Source organism: Halyomorpha halys, unplaced genomic scaffold (assembly GCF_000696795.3).
Source record: "Halyomorpha halys isolate HHAL.00 unplaced genomic scaffold, Hhal_1.1 Scaffold29.1, whole genome shotgun sequence".
NCBI lineage: Eukaryota > Metazoa > Arthropoda > Insecta > Hemiptera > Pentatomidae > Halyomorpha > Halyomorpha halys.
Window position 1 is genome coordinate 2516633 of NW_027115892.1, and position 15585 is coordinate 2532217.

At 30.9% G+C, this 15585-nt stretch overlaps 1 protein-coding gene across 16 annotated transcripts in view; it reads left to right on the forward strand.

The window, feature by feature from the left end:
• spri (sprint) overlaps window positions 1–15585 on the forward strand; it is a 759753-nt gene that overhangs the window by 553237 nt on the left and 190931 nt on the right. For 7 of the 16 annotated variants that reach the window (XM_067052865.1, XM_067052874.1, XM_014426190.2 and 4 more), the window contains one exon: window positions 8839–8886. The exons of the other annotated variants lie outside the window; for them this stretch is intronic. In XM_067052865.1, the coding sequence (XP_066908966.1) occupies window positions 8839–8886 (48 nt within the window). The remainder of the gene's footprint in view (window positions 1–8838; window positions 8887–15585) is intronic. 16 annotated transcript variants of the gene reach the window in all.

The window sequence follows — 15585 nt, forward strand, 5'->3', positions numbered from 1 at the left end:
ATTAGATATTTGGTATATTAATAATAATATTCATATCATTGAAAGTCAAACAATTAGTTAATTTGTGATTTCTATTAGATAATTTTGTTTTGTAAACTAATAAATAGCTTTTTCTGTCATAATCAAGGAGCAATAAACGGAAGTAATAATTTATCTCCATACATATTACCATGAAGTGCCGTATGTGTGCTTAGTATATTATTATAAAATTATATGAAGACAAGTATTTATTTTGGTTCACACCTCCGTCTGAAAAATCATATTATTTTTATCATCGTTTTTTTCTGAGATAGTTGCTAAGAAGTTACTAAATAAAATAACTTTCAAACAAAATACTTCATAATTAATTAGTTAAGTAGCAATATCATACAAACAAAAAAAAAAATCCTTCATTCTCTAGGCGTAGTATATGATAATATTTAAAAAATTATTGATTTAAATAGCTTTAGTATTTTTTTTGTTTTTTTTAGAAAAAAGGGTCTGCGTTGTAAAAGTAATTAAGCTATTCATCAATCCCCATAATTCATGAAAATATCTTTCTTTTTTTTTACAAATAATTAATTCTAAGATGAAAATGATTTGTATTTCGCTCAAGAAAATAGATTAATAATTAGTTTAATCTATTTATTAATACTCAACATTAATGTATCATAGATGTATCCAGTACGCTTCCACCAATCACAAAAGGCACTGGTGAAGCCTTGTAATGTAGGTCGAAACGTTCGCCTAATATCCAAGTCTTACAAAAGGGTGTGTGAACAGCCTAGCTCAAAACCGAAAAAATGTACGAAACTAAAAACACATATTTAGGGCACCAGGGGAGGGGGGAGGAGGAGGATTTTAGGATTTCTTCAATAACTGGTCTTCCGAATTTGATTAAACTCAGTGAATGGATGTAGAATTAAATGGGATTTAATATTAGATAGGTTTTATTTTCACTGAAATGGTCCAACAGTACCTAAATGACGAATTTTTAAAAATTCTTTCCCTTAAGTTCCTTAAAATAAATAACCAGTTTGCATTCTTAGCATTAATAAACAATAGATAAAACGAAAATATTAAAGAATTTTATAAATAAATAAAGGAGGAGATAAGCTAAAATAGAAATATCTGATTCTAACGGGGAAAGCCGGGACCGCACGATCTTTTCTGACTGCATTACGGTTTCCTCATATTTTGTTGAACTGTAGTATTTTTGGGAGGAACAAAGATTAAATTCCCAATTCTCACATCGAAAAATGCTAAAATACTAATAATATTGAAATATTGAGAAATCCTAAAAATAACTTCAACACGAGTCCACTAATCTACACAAAATTCAGGGACGTAAGGGATGTGCACACCAATATTTATTTTTACGAACCCCGTCAATAAAAACTCTTAAATAGGCCAGATTGCTAATAAAATTTAACACTCAAAGGTTTTCGATTAACCTGCATTAATGAATGGAATATGGTCCGGGTGTGGTAAAAAAAAAACTCAAATAGTAGATACTATTTTATTGAGCCAAAGTGACTTTGGTTTTTGACTGCCGTCAAAACAGCCCTGACGAAGCCCTGCAACGTGGGGTGAAACGTTGAATCAATAAAATAGTATCTACTATTTGAGTTTTTTTTTACCGCACCCGGACCATATTCCATTCATTAATGCAGGTTAATCGAAAACCTTTGAGTGTTAAATTTTATCCTAAAATCCTCCTCCTCCCCCCTCCTCTGGTGCCCTAAATATGTGATTTTAGTTTCGTACCTTTTTTCGGTTTTGAGCTAGGCTGTTCACACACCCTTCTGTGAGACTTGGATATTAGGCGAACGTTTCGACCTACATCACAAGGCTTCACCAGTGCCTTTTCTGATTGGTGGAAGCGTACAGGATACATCTATGATACATTAATGTTGAGTATTAATAAATAGATTAAACTAATTATTAATCTATTTTCTTGAAATCCAAATCATTTTCATCTTAGAATTAATCATTTGTAAAAAAAAGAAAGATATTTTCAAGAATTATGGGGATTGATGAATAGTTTAATTACTTTTACAACGCAGACCCTTTTTTCTAAAAAAAAAAAATACTAAAGCTATTTAAATCAATAATTTTTTAAATAATATCATATACTACGCCTAGAGAATGAAGGATTTTTTTTTGTTTGTATGGAATTGCTACGGACCATATTCCATTCATCTATACACCCGGTCAATCAATAACCTTTCAACCTGCATTAATGTTAATCGTAACAATTTTAAACAGATGGACCTAAATAAATTTTTCATTGCATCTTTCAAGTTAGTTGGTATATTTATACCTTTTCAAAACTTTATATCAGGTGCCTAGCAGGCCTACACCAACCATCCGACTAAAGGAGGCCCTCGACAAGAAGGTCGAAAATAAACCCCTCCTGTTCGGGGACAGAAGCGCTACCCCCGCCGCAGTACACAAATTTTGTGGTGAGTGGGGGAGGTAATTGGGACCCCCTGTTTACCCCCTTCAAATATTTATAGTCTTATTTTCATCCTTTTTTTTCTCCTCGCCGTCTACTTCAGCTGCTATCGGATATCATGGGATCCAGCCAGAGCGGTAGAGCTAAACTAATTTTGTTTACCCCTAGCCACGCAGTTTCGTATTTCGGTTGGTAATGGATATTCATCATCTAGCGGTATAATTGGTTGCATGGTGTACTTCCTTTAAGTTGCACTTAAGTTCGGCTAACAATATTTTATTTTCAAATCCTCTTTATTGATATATAATTTCAATTTCAAATATATGATAATACAGAGTATATATACATATTACATACTGACTTTGTTTGCCGTATGGCAGTATAAGTTGAGTTACAGGGTCCGCTGAAGGCGGTTTCACATTGGTAACATACTAGTTGGGGGCTTACATAGAATGGAGAGGGACCATTCCGGCTGGTGGTGCGGCCAACAATATTAGGCCGCCTAGTGTTATAAATATTAAGTTGCAATCTAATTCAATGGGGTTTCCTCTAATACCCTAAAATATTTTTTTGCCACAAAGTAAAAAAAATAAAACTATGAAATATTGCTCATTTGTTTATTGTTATGAATTATGTACTTATTTTAGATACATTTTATGCACACTTCAATTTAACGGAAGATCTTTTATGGTTATTTAATATTCTATTAGACAGGGTTTAACGCAACATTCCGGAAAATTAATAAGATAATTTAATGGTATAAAACTCAGTTTTATAAAGTAAACAAAATTTTGGAAGGTAACATAGTTCAGAGCTCCCTTGATCATAGGATGATAGGCCTCGGGACAATGAGTTCAAATAATAAAAGAAGTGTTACATAAGCAAAGCTAATAAATAATTTTAAAAAATAAATAATATGGAGTTTTTATCATATTCATCAACATAGTATTCAACTATGATTTATATGGCAGCGTTTTACTTCTTTGTCCTTGAATATGCAGTTTGCAGGATTTCCTGTCGTCCACTCATCTTGGCTTATACTGTCATATATGCACATACTATGAAATTTAGGTCGTTCTCCACAGTTGTTAGTCTGCTCACAACTGGACAATAATGCAGGTATTGTCCCTACAAATAGGAACAATCTACCCAACTTTCTCCTAGCGAACATAAATACACTCAACTCTTAGACTTAGAAATCATGTATGATCCAAGCGAAAAAAAGTAGCGTGATCAACTGCTATTATACTCACTAACATCATTAAGATTAGTGTAATAATTCATCGATTGGTTTGATGATTTATAATACTATAGTCTCATTTAACAAACCGTACAGTATGGTTTCTTTGACTAGACTCTTTCAGCATTTCGTGTTTCTTTCATGATAAAAATGTTTGAAAATAAATAGCTTGAAAAATCTGTGGGATTATTTCTACGTAATTTTATGGATTTTTTCGTTTAATCTAAATAAAATCGTGCATGTTATTTTGCGTTTCTACTCAATGGTATCTCGTGTGGTTTTGAACCACATGGAATAAGTCGGTAGAAAAGGAATCAGGCAAAATTTTCACATTTATTAATAACTCATATACCATTTATATATGTTTCTTAAATTTATATCACATGCTAAAAGAATCTCACTGTTCTATTTGGAACTATTTTCGAACTTCGTTTTTTTTTTGTTTTTTTTACTTTTGCCAAAATTTTATATTGGGTTAATGTAGCCATTATATTTATAGACTAATCTAGTGATTTCAAAGTTATTTGTAATGAACCTTTTTTTCATTTGGCATTATCAATTTTAATTTTACAATCTTATAATATAAACAAAAGAAATTATATTATACTTCACGAATTTGAATCGTACAACTATAAATCATTAAATCAAAATTAACATGTATTATTATTAGGAAAGACCAGTAAGTCTTGTTCGAAAAAAATATTTACCATTTGTGGAGTTTTCTATCACAAGTTAATAATCATAAGTTAAAAGCTTCTGAATATAACGGTTTTTATTTTATATTTCAAATCCTACATCAAAAACCTATTCTTTTTTTTCAAAATTAAAATTTCCCTCTGTCAAATAGGTGTTATATATCAATATTTTTAATTAAAATTTTAATGATCTGCATGAGATGCAATTTTTAGATAGCAACTCTAAAAGTTGTTACATTGACTTATATAAACTAATAAAATTCTCCTTTTTTTAAATTTGGTCTATATATTTGGAAAATTAAATACAGATATATTTTTTTTTCAAGTTACTGTTATGGAATTATTTATATATAATTCTTTGTTACTGTCTTTATTGAGTTTTGTGTTTTGGAGGCCTTTAAGGGGCTTAATAAGCGTCTTAATTTCAATTATAGATGGTTTTGCAATGAGATAGATAAGTGTTTAATAGCATCAATAATTAGCTCTGAACATTTAATGGTTACAGCGTAAATATTTTCAGCGAGCGGTTTTTGTAGCATTTTTATTACCTTTGTAGGTCAGAGTACTCCTTCTCGTCTAATATTAGCTTCTTTAAAACTTCCTGGAAGACTTCTGTAAAGAAGCCATCTCAGCCGAGCGAAGAGGAATCACTCCCAGTGTGACCGTGCGGTGGAACACCTGCTCCAAAAGTTTGCAGGTAGAACCCTCGGGCGGGGAGTTAATGGTCTTCAACGCTACATATGTTGGCAGCCGCAGTGTCTTGGAAATCCCACTCCCCCTTCTAAAGACTTTGTCAAGAGTTTTATTTCTTGTACTGGGATTTTATTAGGAGGCACTAAACATTTTTACAACTATATCGGATTCGATTTTTCAAATCTCCACTCACTCTATCTCAAAGTAAAATCTTCTACCAGTAGTTTATTATTCAAAGATATTTTAAAAGAATTGTTTATTTTGAGAGTGTGGAAAGTTTGGTATATGTGGTAAATAGGTCGAAAAAAGGTTGTGTTTTACCCGATACATAATATTTTGAAATCTACATTGTTCTTCTACTAAAACATTTTTCAGCGTCCATTTCAACCCACTTTGGGGATAAAATTTCTTAAGTCAGAATTTCAAATTTTTCCACGCTGAGTAAGAATCTTGAATTATTTTTTTGTAATACTATGTAATATATTCAAATTGCAAGGTTAATTAATATTGTTTTAACTCACATATCCACAACAAGAAACATGTATTTTTAATGTTTATTGAAATACAGATTTACTTAAACTAATTGTAAATTAAAAAGAACAATCTTAACTAACAAAGGCCTTATCCTAGCTTATTCTAATTATATCTACCCTATCCCTAAATATATATCTATGTACTTATTACTCACTTATAATCTAACCTACAATTAAAATACATACAATTGTTATCTATGTCCAAAGGTGAACAATAACGCGTACGTACTTGTACTCAGCTGGTCGTGGCAGAGAGAGAGAAAGATCACTTCTCAATACACAGTTTTTAAACATAACTCAGCTCACAGAGAAACCAAAAAATACACTAGACTTTACATCAATGTCCATTTATTAAAAAACAACCAACGACAAAAACATATGATTTTTCTCTCCCTCTCTGCCCGACACCTCCCGCGCATGCGCTGCCATCATCAATTCTTCTGTCTCGTCTACTACAACTATATTTACTGTTCTCCCTTGATATAATTACTTCTCTAAAACCTTCAGTTATGTATGTATAATATTTTGCAGTGTCGTTTGACAGTTTTTGTGCAAATATAAACACGAACTACTTAAAATATATATAAATTGTGTTTTTATTTCTTAAATTTATAATTTTCATTCTGCTCGGACAGCAACACTTTGAATTTTGTAGAATATCAACGTATAAAAACGTGGAAACTATAATTAAGAATTAAGAAAATCATTCGAAATAAAAAAAAAAGTATAATATATTATTGATCTTAATGCTTTTTATGTAACATTCGAAAAAAAGGAAAGAAAATAGGACACAGAAATATTTTAGTATGTTTTGTTGAAATATTAAAAATAATAATAAAATATAATTATTATTGTAATTCACTAGAACATTTTCAGAAACTGTACGTATGTTCTTGTTTTTCTTCTTTTCTGAACTCTTCACTCTTGTTTATAAATGAGAATCTATTATAGCTATGGATACATTCTACATCAATTTTTTTTAAAGTTAACAGGTAAGTATAAGTAGTTAAAATATTACAGTTTTTAAGTTTCATGTAACGAAATTTATTGAAATGATTAACACAAGGGTGTTAAAAATGTTTGACCAAACTGAAATTTCTCCTCCCCCAGCATATTCCTTGCATTCAAAATTCCAGCATCCCTTATCCTCCAGGGGTGAATTTTTTAGCAACGGCCATAGTATTCCGTTAAAAGGAGTAAAAATACGAAAGGTAGAGCGGGAATTATCCTCTGCCTCCTGAATTATGAATAAACATGACCGAACGAGGAAAAAAAAGAAGAAAATTTCACTGAAAATGGGTCCCTCAACCCTAGAGTGCCATCAGTCTCTGGGCCACCCCTCCATAACTCCGGCTAAATTTACTTCTACCTCTCCTCAACGGAATTGTTTTCCAAGGGGTCTTCAAGAACCTGGGGGGAAGGTCCCTTTACGTTATTTAGTAGTTGGTTGTGGTGACTTTATTTCGTTTTCGGCCAAATAGCCTTGATTAAACAAATAGTATTGTGATAAATTTTATTTTGATTATCTAAAATCAATATCAATCTCATTCGATAAGAAATTCCCTATTCAAGTTATAATACAAATTTCAATTTTGAAAACTAATGTTGTTTCTGCTATTTAAAGCCATTCATTTGCTTATATGTTTTTAAATTAGTTCTGTTCTAAAAATAGTAAGATAAGAAATTTTGTTATTGCATTAAGCTAGAGATATACATAGGCCAATGAATTCATGTTTGACAGAAAATTTCTTACTGACTGTATCTAGAAAATGTCCTAATATACTCCTTGTCACCCTCTGGCACAATAATACAAAGAAGAAAATAGTGGAACGACTGGAGAACAAAATATTATATATGTTTCCAAGAAGTGTATTGTGTAGATACATAGAGTTCTACTAGATTTGTAGACATTTCAGCGTGTAGTGCAACTGCAAAGTTAGCAATAATAGTGAATCCCAAGCTAAGATTCGAAACGAATGATCAGAATCAGAGTGTTAAGATACAGACTGAGAAAGATTACTTTAAAAAATGTTTATTTTTACTTACAGGATTAATGTCGACAGGAATGTGACGAAAGACTTTCGGTGAAAGGGCTTTGGTTCGGAAGTACAGGAACCATCCTTACAAGTATTTCTTGTCTGGGTGTTGCGGTTGAGAGGAACAAGTTCCAGAACATGGAGAAAATCATTATTCTGGACTCCACAGGAAACCCTACATCATCATTAGTATTAGACCTTGGTATTGTCAACTCTAGGAGTCGAAAAGGAAAAAAAAAAATGTACTCTCATCCTTTTAATGTTGTTTATTGGACTGATCTGTATGTACAGAGTTGAGCATCCACTCGTTTTTTTGCTTTTTTGTTCAATGTTCAATGTTTTCAGTTCAATCTAGGTAGTAAAGGGTGTCTCACTATATATGTTCACTCCTCTAACCTTCACAGTTTTTGGAATTTTCATTTGATAATCGGTGAATCATAACAGTAGCATTTAGTTTATTATTATTATTTTTTTTTTTGAGATTACTAAAGTTATACTTGAGTTAATTTTATTATTTTCTTCTGTTCTTTTACATCACACCTAATTTTGTAATTTCCAATGATGTACTTTTGTGATCCGATGTGTACCGAAAGCAATTTTTTACGTTTTGGTAATAAAGTTGATAATAATTTTTTTTTTTTAAATTGTAACAGATATTGATTTAGTTAAGATCTCATAAGTTATGAAACATTAATTTCTAATTCAATAGTAATGATTTCAGAGCATTAATTTGACTTCACGGGACTTGCATAATAAGTTTTTATTAATTTATTAGTATATTACTCACTGAATATCCATGATAAAAAATAATTAGGTAGTTAGTTATAACGGTATAATTTATTAAAATTAATTAAAAAATAATTAAATTAAAATTGGAATCATGCTCGACCGCCAGATTTATACCCTATTTATGAGGCTGAGTGGAACCTAGGAGGAGGAGGGCTCCAGAACCCACAGAGCTGACTCAACAACTACGGTCTAACACAACAATTTTCTGCCCAACCGGATTCGAACACAGTTCCTTGCAGTTAGGAGCATGGTTCCTTACCACAGTGCCACCACGCTCCCGTATAATCTATTGCTAGTGCCAAAATCTGGCAAATTTTGGCATATTAAAATTTTTAAAATATAATATACATGTTTAATAATAATTATAAAATTCCTATTTATGATAAAGTTTTAAAAATAAATTTTTATGTTTCAGGTCAGTAGAAGAGATAAATAAGGGGTCATTGTCTACACCATTTATTAGGTAAGATTAATTGCTTTATAGAGAAGTATTGATTAGGATGAATTGCATTTATTTTTAATTTATGAGTAAATTGGTGTGAATGTTTTAGTTGATGATTGAATTGGAAGAAAACCTAATGAAAAACGTTTTTGTAAAATAAAGGTTTTTAGTAGAACGAATATTTTAATATTTATATCTACTACAGACAAAGGTAGTATATATCTACTAGAGACAGAGGTAGTATATATGTACTATACACAGAGGTAGATATATCTACTACAGACAAAGATAGTATATATCTACTATAGGCAGAGGTAGGGTATATCTACTACAGACATAGATAGTATATATCTACTAAAGACAGAGGTAGTATATATCTACTACAGACAGAGGTAGTATATATCTACTACAGACAGAGGTAGTATATATCTACTACAGACAGAGGTAGTACATATCTAATACAGACAGAGGTACTATACTGTATCTAAATATTAATGTATTTTTTAAAACATCTTTTTGTTAGAAAAATAAAATAATAACTGATAATCCTGAAAATAGTTCAGGTAAATTATATTCTCCATATTAAATATTTTAAATCATTTTTTTTTCTCTTAACTATGTTATATCGAAAGTTTCCATTTCATAGCTTATGATTACTATTAATTAAAACTGGTTCACATACATATAATAAAAGATAAATATCTGCATAACCTTACATATAAACAATATCTATACTCTGGTTTAACAAACAGCACCGTGTCAGCATCAAAATTTATTGTAATTCTATGAATTTAGTAACTTTATACATTAGTAGTCAAAAATATATATGATACCATCAAGCATGGTATACAGTATACCTTATTAGTTTTAAAACCTTGTACCCGTATAAATAATATATTATATCAATTAGTAATTTTCTAAATAATTATGTTGAATAGTTAATATAATTTAATGAAACATTGTAATTGACACGCCGTAATGAGGATTCATGTTCATCATATATCTTAAGAGAGTTAATTGAAGCATTTCATATGTATATGAAATTTATATTTGTTGACTGCTTGTTTTTCTCGAAATGATAATGTTTCAATTTGACATGAAGCACCAGATTGGATATGATATAATTTTATTTAAAAAAAAAAGGATGAAAAAACACGATACATTTATACATAGTTTGATTTTTTTTTAAATTTAAGTAATAATAAGATCTAATATGAAGGGGTTTATAAAAAAATATATATCCATTAAATATATAAATATTTAACCCGTTATTTTGATGGCATAAAGTAGTCATCAATCTATTTAATTAATCTATCCATTTCTGTTACAATTATAGAATATTAGACAAACTATGTTCCAACTATATTCGTAAGTTTTTTTTTAAATTATTGATAACAAATTACTAAAATAACTGTAATTAGAAGATAAAGATGAATGCTGTACATTCCTATATCAACACAAGTAGTGAGTCTGTCTCGTGAGTGAGCGGTTGGCACAATATTTGATCATATAGGAGCTGTGAGTTGGCAGCGGTGGAAGAAAATAGGGTTTGCTTAGCCCCAATTCGTTGTTTTGTTTAAAAGCTGCTCCGTTGTTGTTGTTGTTGGTTGCCGAGTTGTTGTTTCACCGTAGCTAATTGATTTCGACAGCTTCCTCTACCGTGGAGGCCTCAATCGGTATCGACCTATATCAGAAACTGACCAGTTTTATTTAAATTTAATTTTGAACTTATATTAATAAAAGAGTAAAACAAATATCAAGTTGTTGAATATTACATAGTACAAATATTATGAAAATAATTATTATTTTATCAGATCAATCAAAGAGATAGAAGAAAATACGATGTGAACTAAGTTCATGTTAATTTTTTGTGTTGATAATATGTTCTTCAATTTGTTTCGTATGTGGGGTAAAAGAAAAATATCGATTAATCTTTTAGAAGCGAGGCACCCCTTATTTTAATCCCCCTATTCCGCCCCTGGTGTTACCCCAACCCCAACCTTTCGTCTGCTCTTGTTCTTTATGCGTACATTTGTTGAAGGCTCAATCACTGATATTTTATCGATCCTAAGGGTGACTTAGATGAATACCAACATTAAGTTTCAGATTTTGCTTAGTTTTATATTGTACTGTTCATAGAAACATTGATCCTAGGTACTGAGGATATCTTTGGATTAAATCGACCGAAAATGCTTCTGAAATCATTTATATTTTTTACTTTAATATTGAAAAATATCTAAATTAGGGTATAGAAGATTTATCCAGTCAAAGTTCCACAAAATGGGCCTTTTAAGTTCTAATTTCCGGAATGGTTATTTTTTTAATATGATGTCTGCAAATATTTTGTTCTACTGATTTCAGAAAGTTTGGCATTTTTTTTTCCGAGAGTCTCTTGAAAAACATCCAAATTGTATTTTTTTAAAAATTATTGTTATCTACATAGTGCTTATTTGTTTGAGATTACATTGAGTCTTTTGGATAGTTTTGGGGATATAACTCAAATTTTAGTAAAAGAATATATATATATATATATATATATATATAAATCAGTTCTTACATATTGCAACTTTGCTAGTTTCCTTTACCTCAACATTTTCTCTTGAAATATTACTAAAGTTTAGACGTTTAGCAAAAACTGACTAAAAGTTCAGATTTTTCTCTTTTCTGTAAAGTTATGCTGAATTTTGGGAAACTGTGTCCTCAGAACTATTCAAGTTAGAAATTTCAATTTGATCTCAAACTGTACCCCAAATATTTCCAAGGTGGAATGTACGTTTTTCATTCGATGTATTTTCACCAAGGATATCTTTAAAAAAAGTTGTGAGGTCACCGAAAACTTTGGTAGATATCTCGCAGAATACCTTCCCAGACATCATATTAAAGAATAATCCATACCGTAAAGTTTGTTTCTACTTTTGACTATTGACTGGGCTGGATCATTACGTACTGCCTTTATGTACGCGTACCCCATTTTTGGTAATACTGGTCTGTTCAGATGTAAATTAGTAATTGCTTTTTTTGCTGTTATTGTATATTTATTAAAACCAAGTGATTAATAGAAATAAAATCCGAAATCATATCAGCTAACTGGAGCTAACAGTTTTGCCTGAAGGGGCGAACTGTTGGTCACAGATAGCCTCAGGGGACCAGGCGTCCTATCTGAAAGGGAGATAACAGGTCGTTCATATTTCCCAGGCAGTCCTGCCGCATTCAGGATCTATCTCGTACCGATATATCCACTTCATTGTCCTCTGTATCTGTCAGAATTTTGTGATCTATTGCTAATGGAAGAAATCAGGTTATTGGCGAATTTTGATTCCGTCATATCTTTGAGTCGTTAAAGGGAAGAAAAAATTAATCACGGGATCTATACTCAATACTCAAATATTTTCTTAAATAATACAATTAAATATTTAGGATTCTTTCTTCTACAACTACAACTATCGCTAGGAACAACAACACTCTCTGGTCCAAAATCAAAATACAGAAAAAGTTATACTAAGAAATTTCAGTATCGAGGACGAAGATATATTGTTGTGTTATAAAATCAGTACAGCCCGTTACCTTTAAAACATTATTTGTTTTCTATGTCTGATCTTTGACTGACCAAGTCAAAATTAGTTGTTCTTGTAATAAGTTGCAGATAAATTATATTACCAATAATAATTTTTATAGTTACATTATTTTTTTATGACTCCTATAAATATTATTTATGACGTTTCGGTAGGTTCGATAGTTTCGATAGTTTAATACTTATTTAGGTATTCATTAAAAAATGATATATAACAGCAATCAGAAGATTTTGAAATCATTTATTGATTTTATGCTTACTATAATTAGTTGTGCTTTATAACTCAAATCATTAAATCAATGTTTTACCTTTCATTTTTCAACATTAACATTCTCTACACCATGTGTTTTTTTTCATACTACAAAGCCACTTTTCCGATCTTTACCATAGATGTCCACATTATACGCTGATTGCATGCGTTTGTGTTGCTTGGCACTTGCTAAAACCGCTCTGTGTTAAGCTTAAAATCAAGCTAAAGCTCATAGCTTTAGGACACCTCATCATTCTTAACATTAGTGATTCATCCCACAGAACCAGGAAAACCCATACACACTAAGTACACATAACACCTCCAGTGTACAGTTACTCTTTATGGTAGTGAATACCGTTAGACACTTTACCGATGCGACATGCTTCTTCATCAGTAGTCAGTGTGATTTCGCTTAGATTCCTCCTATTAAAAATAGGTTAGAGATCCTTATAATGCGTGATTTTTTAGTAACTTTTTTTTTTTAATCACTAAACTCAATTCGAAGTTTTTCTGGAAATTATTGCTATAAACAGGATTTTTTTTTTTTAAAAGTAACTCTTAGGGATCTCTATCAGTATATTTTATTAATATAACATTTTTAAAAATTGATGTAAAGGTAAGTGTAAAATTTATTTACAAGAACACAGGAACTAATAAAAGACCAAAAATTAATAAAAAGGTCATTTTTATTCTTAGTATGTTATTGATTTATTTTAATTCATATGAACTATAAGATAAATCTTTTTTAATTATTTTTTTTTATCTAATTTAAATTATTAGAAATATCTTATCTTCAAATAAAGGAAAAGCAAAATTATAAAAAAAATAATAATAAAAATTACAAATACGTCCTGAGAAATTCCCACTCCCAGGCCTCCAGTGAAAAGAATGACTGCTGTGGCATTATGGTGATATTAACCAACGTTGTATTGAAGGTCCCCTGTGCTGAGGGTGTGTCCATTATTATGTTCGTCCTTTATGCTCTGTTATTAAGAGCTCCTTCATATTAGGGGAAGTCTTGGAAGAAGAGCGGTTCTTTGATCTTTGATGATTTGTTTGATGGAACTTAACATCACCGTTGTCTCGTAAATTATCAGTAATTTAGGATTTTTTTATTATATGAGTAAACAATGTAGTTTTTATTTTTATTGTTTTAATTATTTTTTTTTTTATCTAGACATGGAAAAAAATAGTTAGGATTTAGGTTCGAAATGTGTGTACCATTTATTCTGCTATTTAGTTACCAAAAACAAGAATTTCTCCTTTGAACTGAATTTGTAAAAAAATAAATAAATAAACACTTTACCTGCTTTTCATCGGTTTGGGCCTCATTTATAGGTATTATTGTATTAATCGTTGTTTCGCTGTATTAATTTGTGTATTTTTTTAAAGACCGTAGGAGATATGTTAAAAAAATATTTTTTTAGTTTGTCATCTTAATAGAATTTGATGCGGTACTCCAGAATCCTACGCTTAGCGCCAATTATAGGTTTATTAAAATATATTTTTTGTGTAAATATTTTTGCCTAATTTCACAAGTAATGCTGGTTTTTGAAGATTGTTTCATTATACTAATTATTTCAAATGAAATTTAATGATGATTGTAGGATTGCGGGAAGTAGGGAATGCACGTATACATCACATACCAATGTTTTAAGATCCACATTAGCTTGAAATAATTAAAGTAAAAATCTAGCATTGCAACATTGTAAAAATAAATAAAATGCTGTTCGACAGAAAAGAAATATATTACCATTGAGGAAACTGGGGAAGTGACAAACGCCCCTGGACTGCACCGCCATTACTTCCTCAATGGCTTCCGAAGATTTGTTACTGACTGGTCTCTCTAACTGCTTTTTTAAACTGATTTAGGAGCGTTTACCTACCATAAACGCTATGGGCTAAATGGGTTTTCTTCTCCATTGGTGTATTTACGTTCCATGTGATATTCAGGGATGAAGATATTTCGTCCACGACATCCAGGTGTTTTTTTTCTGAGATACTGGTGGTCAAACTGATGAAGTAAATAAGCTTTGCTTTGCGCTGCAACACAGTAAAATAAATAAAATAAAATAAACGGAACCCCCTTAATTTATTATTATTATATAATTAAATATAACCCCATTAATCATATCCAAAAATCTCCAATTCCATATCACAGCCCTCGAAGAATAGTGTCGTAATTGGAGGATTAAGATAAATTCCAACAAATCCCATCAAATCACCTTTACCCTTCGTCGTAAACCTTCTGACTGCCCTATAGTTTAATTTAATGATGTTACTCTTACCCCTGTCGAACAGATCCGCTATCTTGGACTACATTTGGACAAACGATTAACCTGGAATCCTCACACAAGACTGAAAAGACAGGAAAATGCACGTCGATTTCGACTATTACTAGACAATCGGTCTAAACTTCCAACACATTACAAAAGACTAATCTACATGACTGAAATAAGGCCAATCTGGACATTTGGAGTTCAGCATTGGGGCTCCACTAAACCTTCGAATTCCTCTGGTATTCAATCCTTACAATCCAAAATCCTTCGTAAAATCCTCAATGCTCCTTACTTTGTCACAAATAAAATCATACATAAAGACCTTAATGTTCCATATGTAACCGATCTAGACCATACCAGACACCACTCCTTCCATTATAAACTCTCTAACCACTCAAACCCCATAGTTTCTAATCTTGCATTCTCTTCCATTCCTGACAATCCTCCGAGGTGCCTGAAAAGAAGATGGCCATGAGACCAACTAATGTAAAACGTCATTAGAGTGCTACCCATGTGTAGTTTCTCTACACGCCTGTAACACTCCAATTTAACTTAAGATCAGATTTACTAAATGTATTATAATGTACAGTTGTAAATAGCAATAAATAATTATTTAAAAA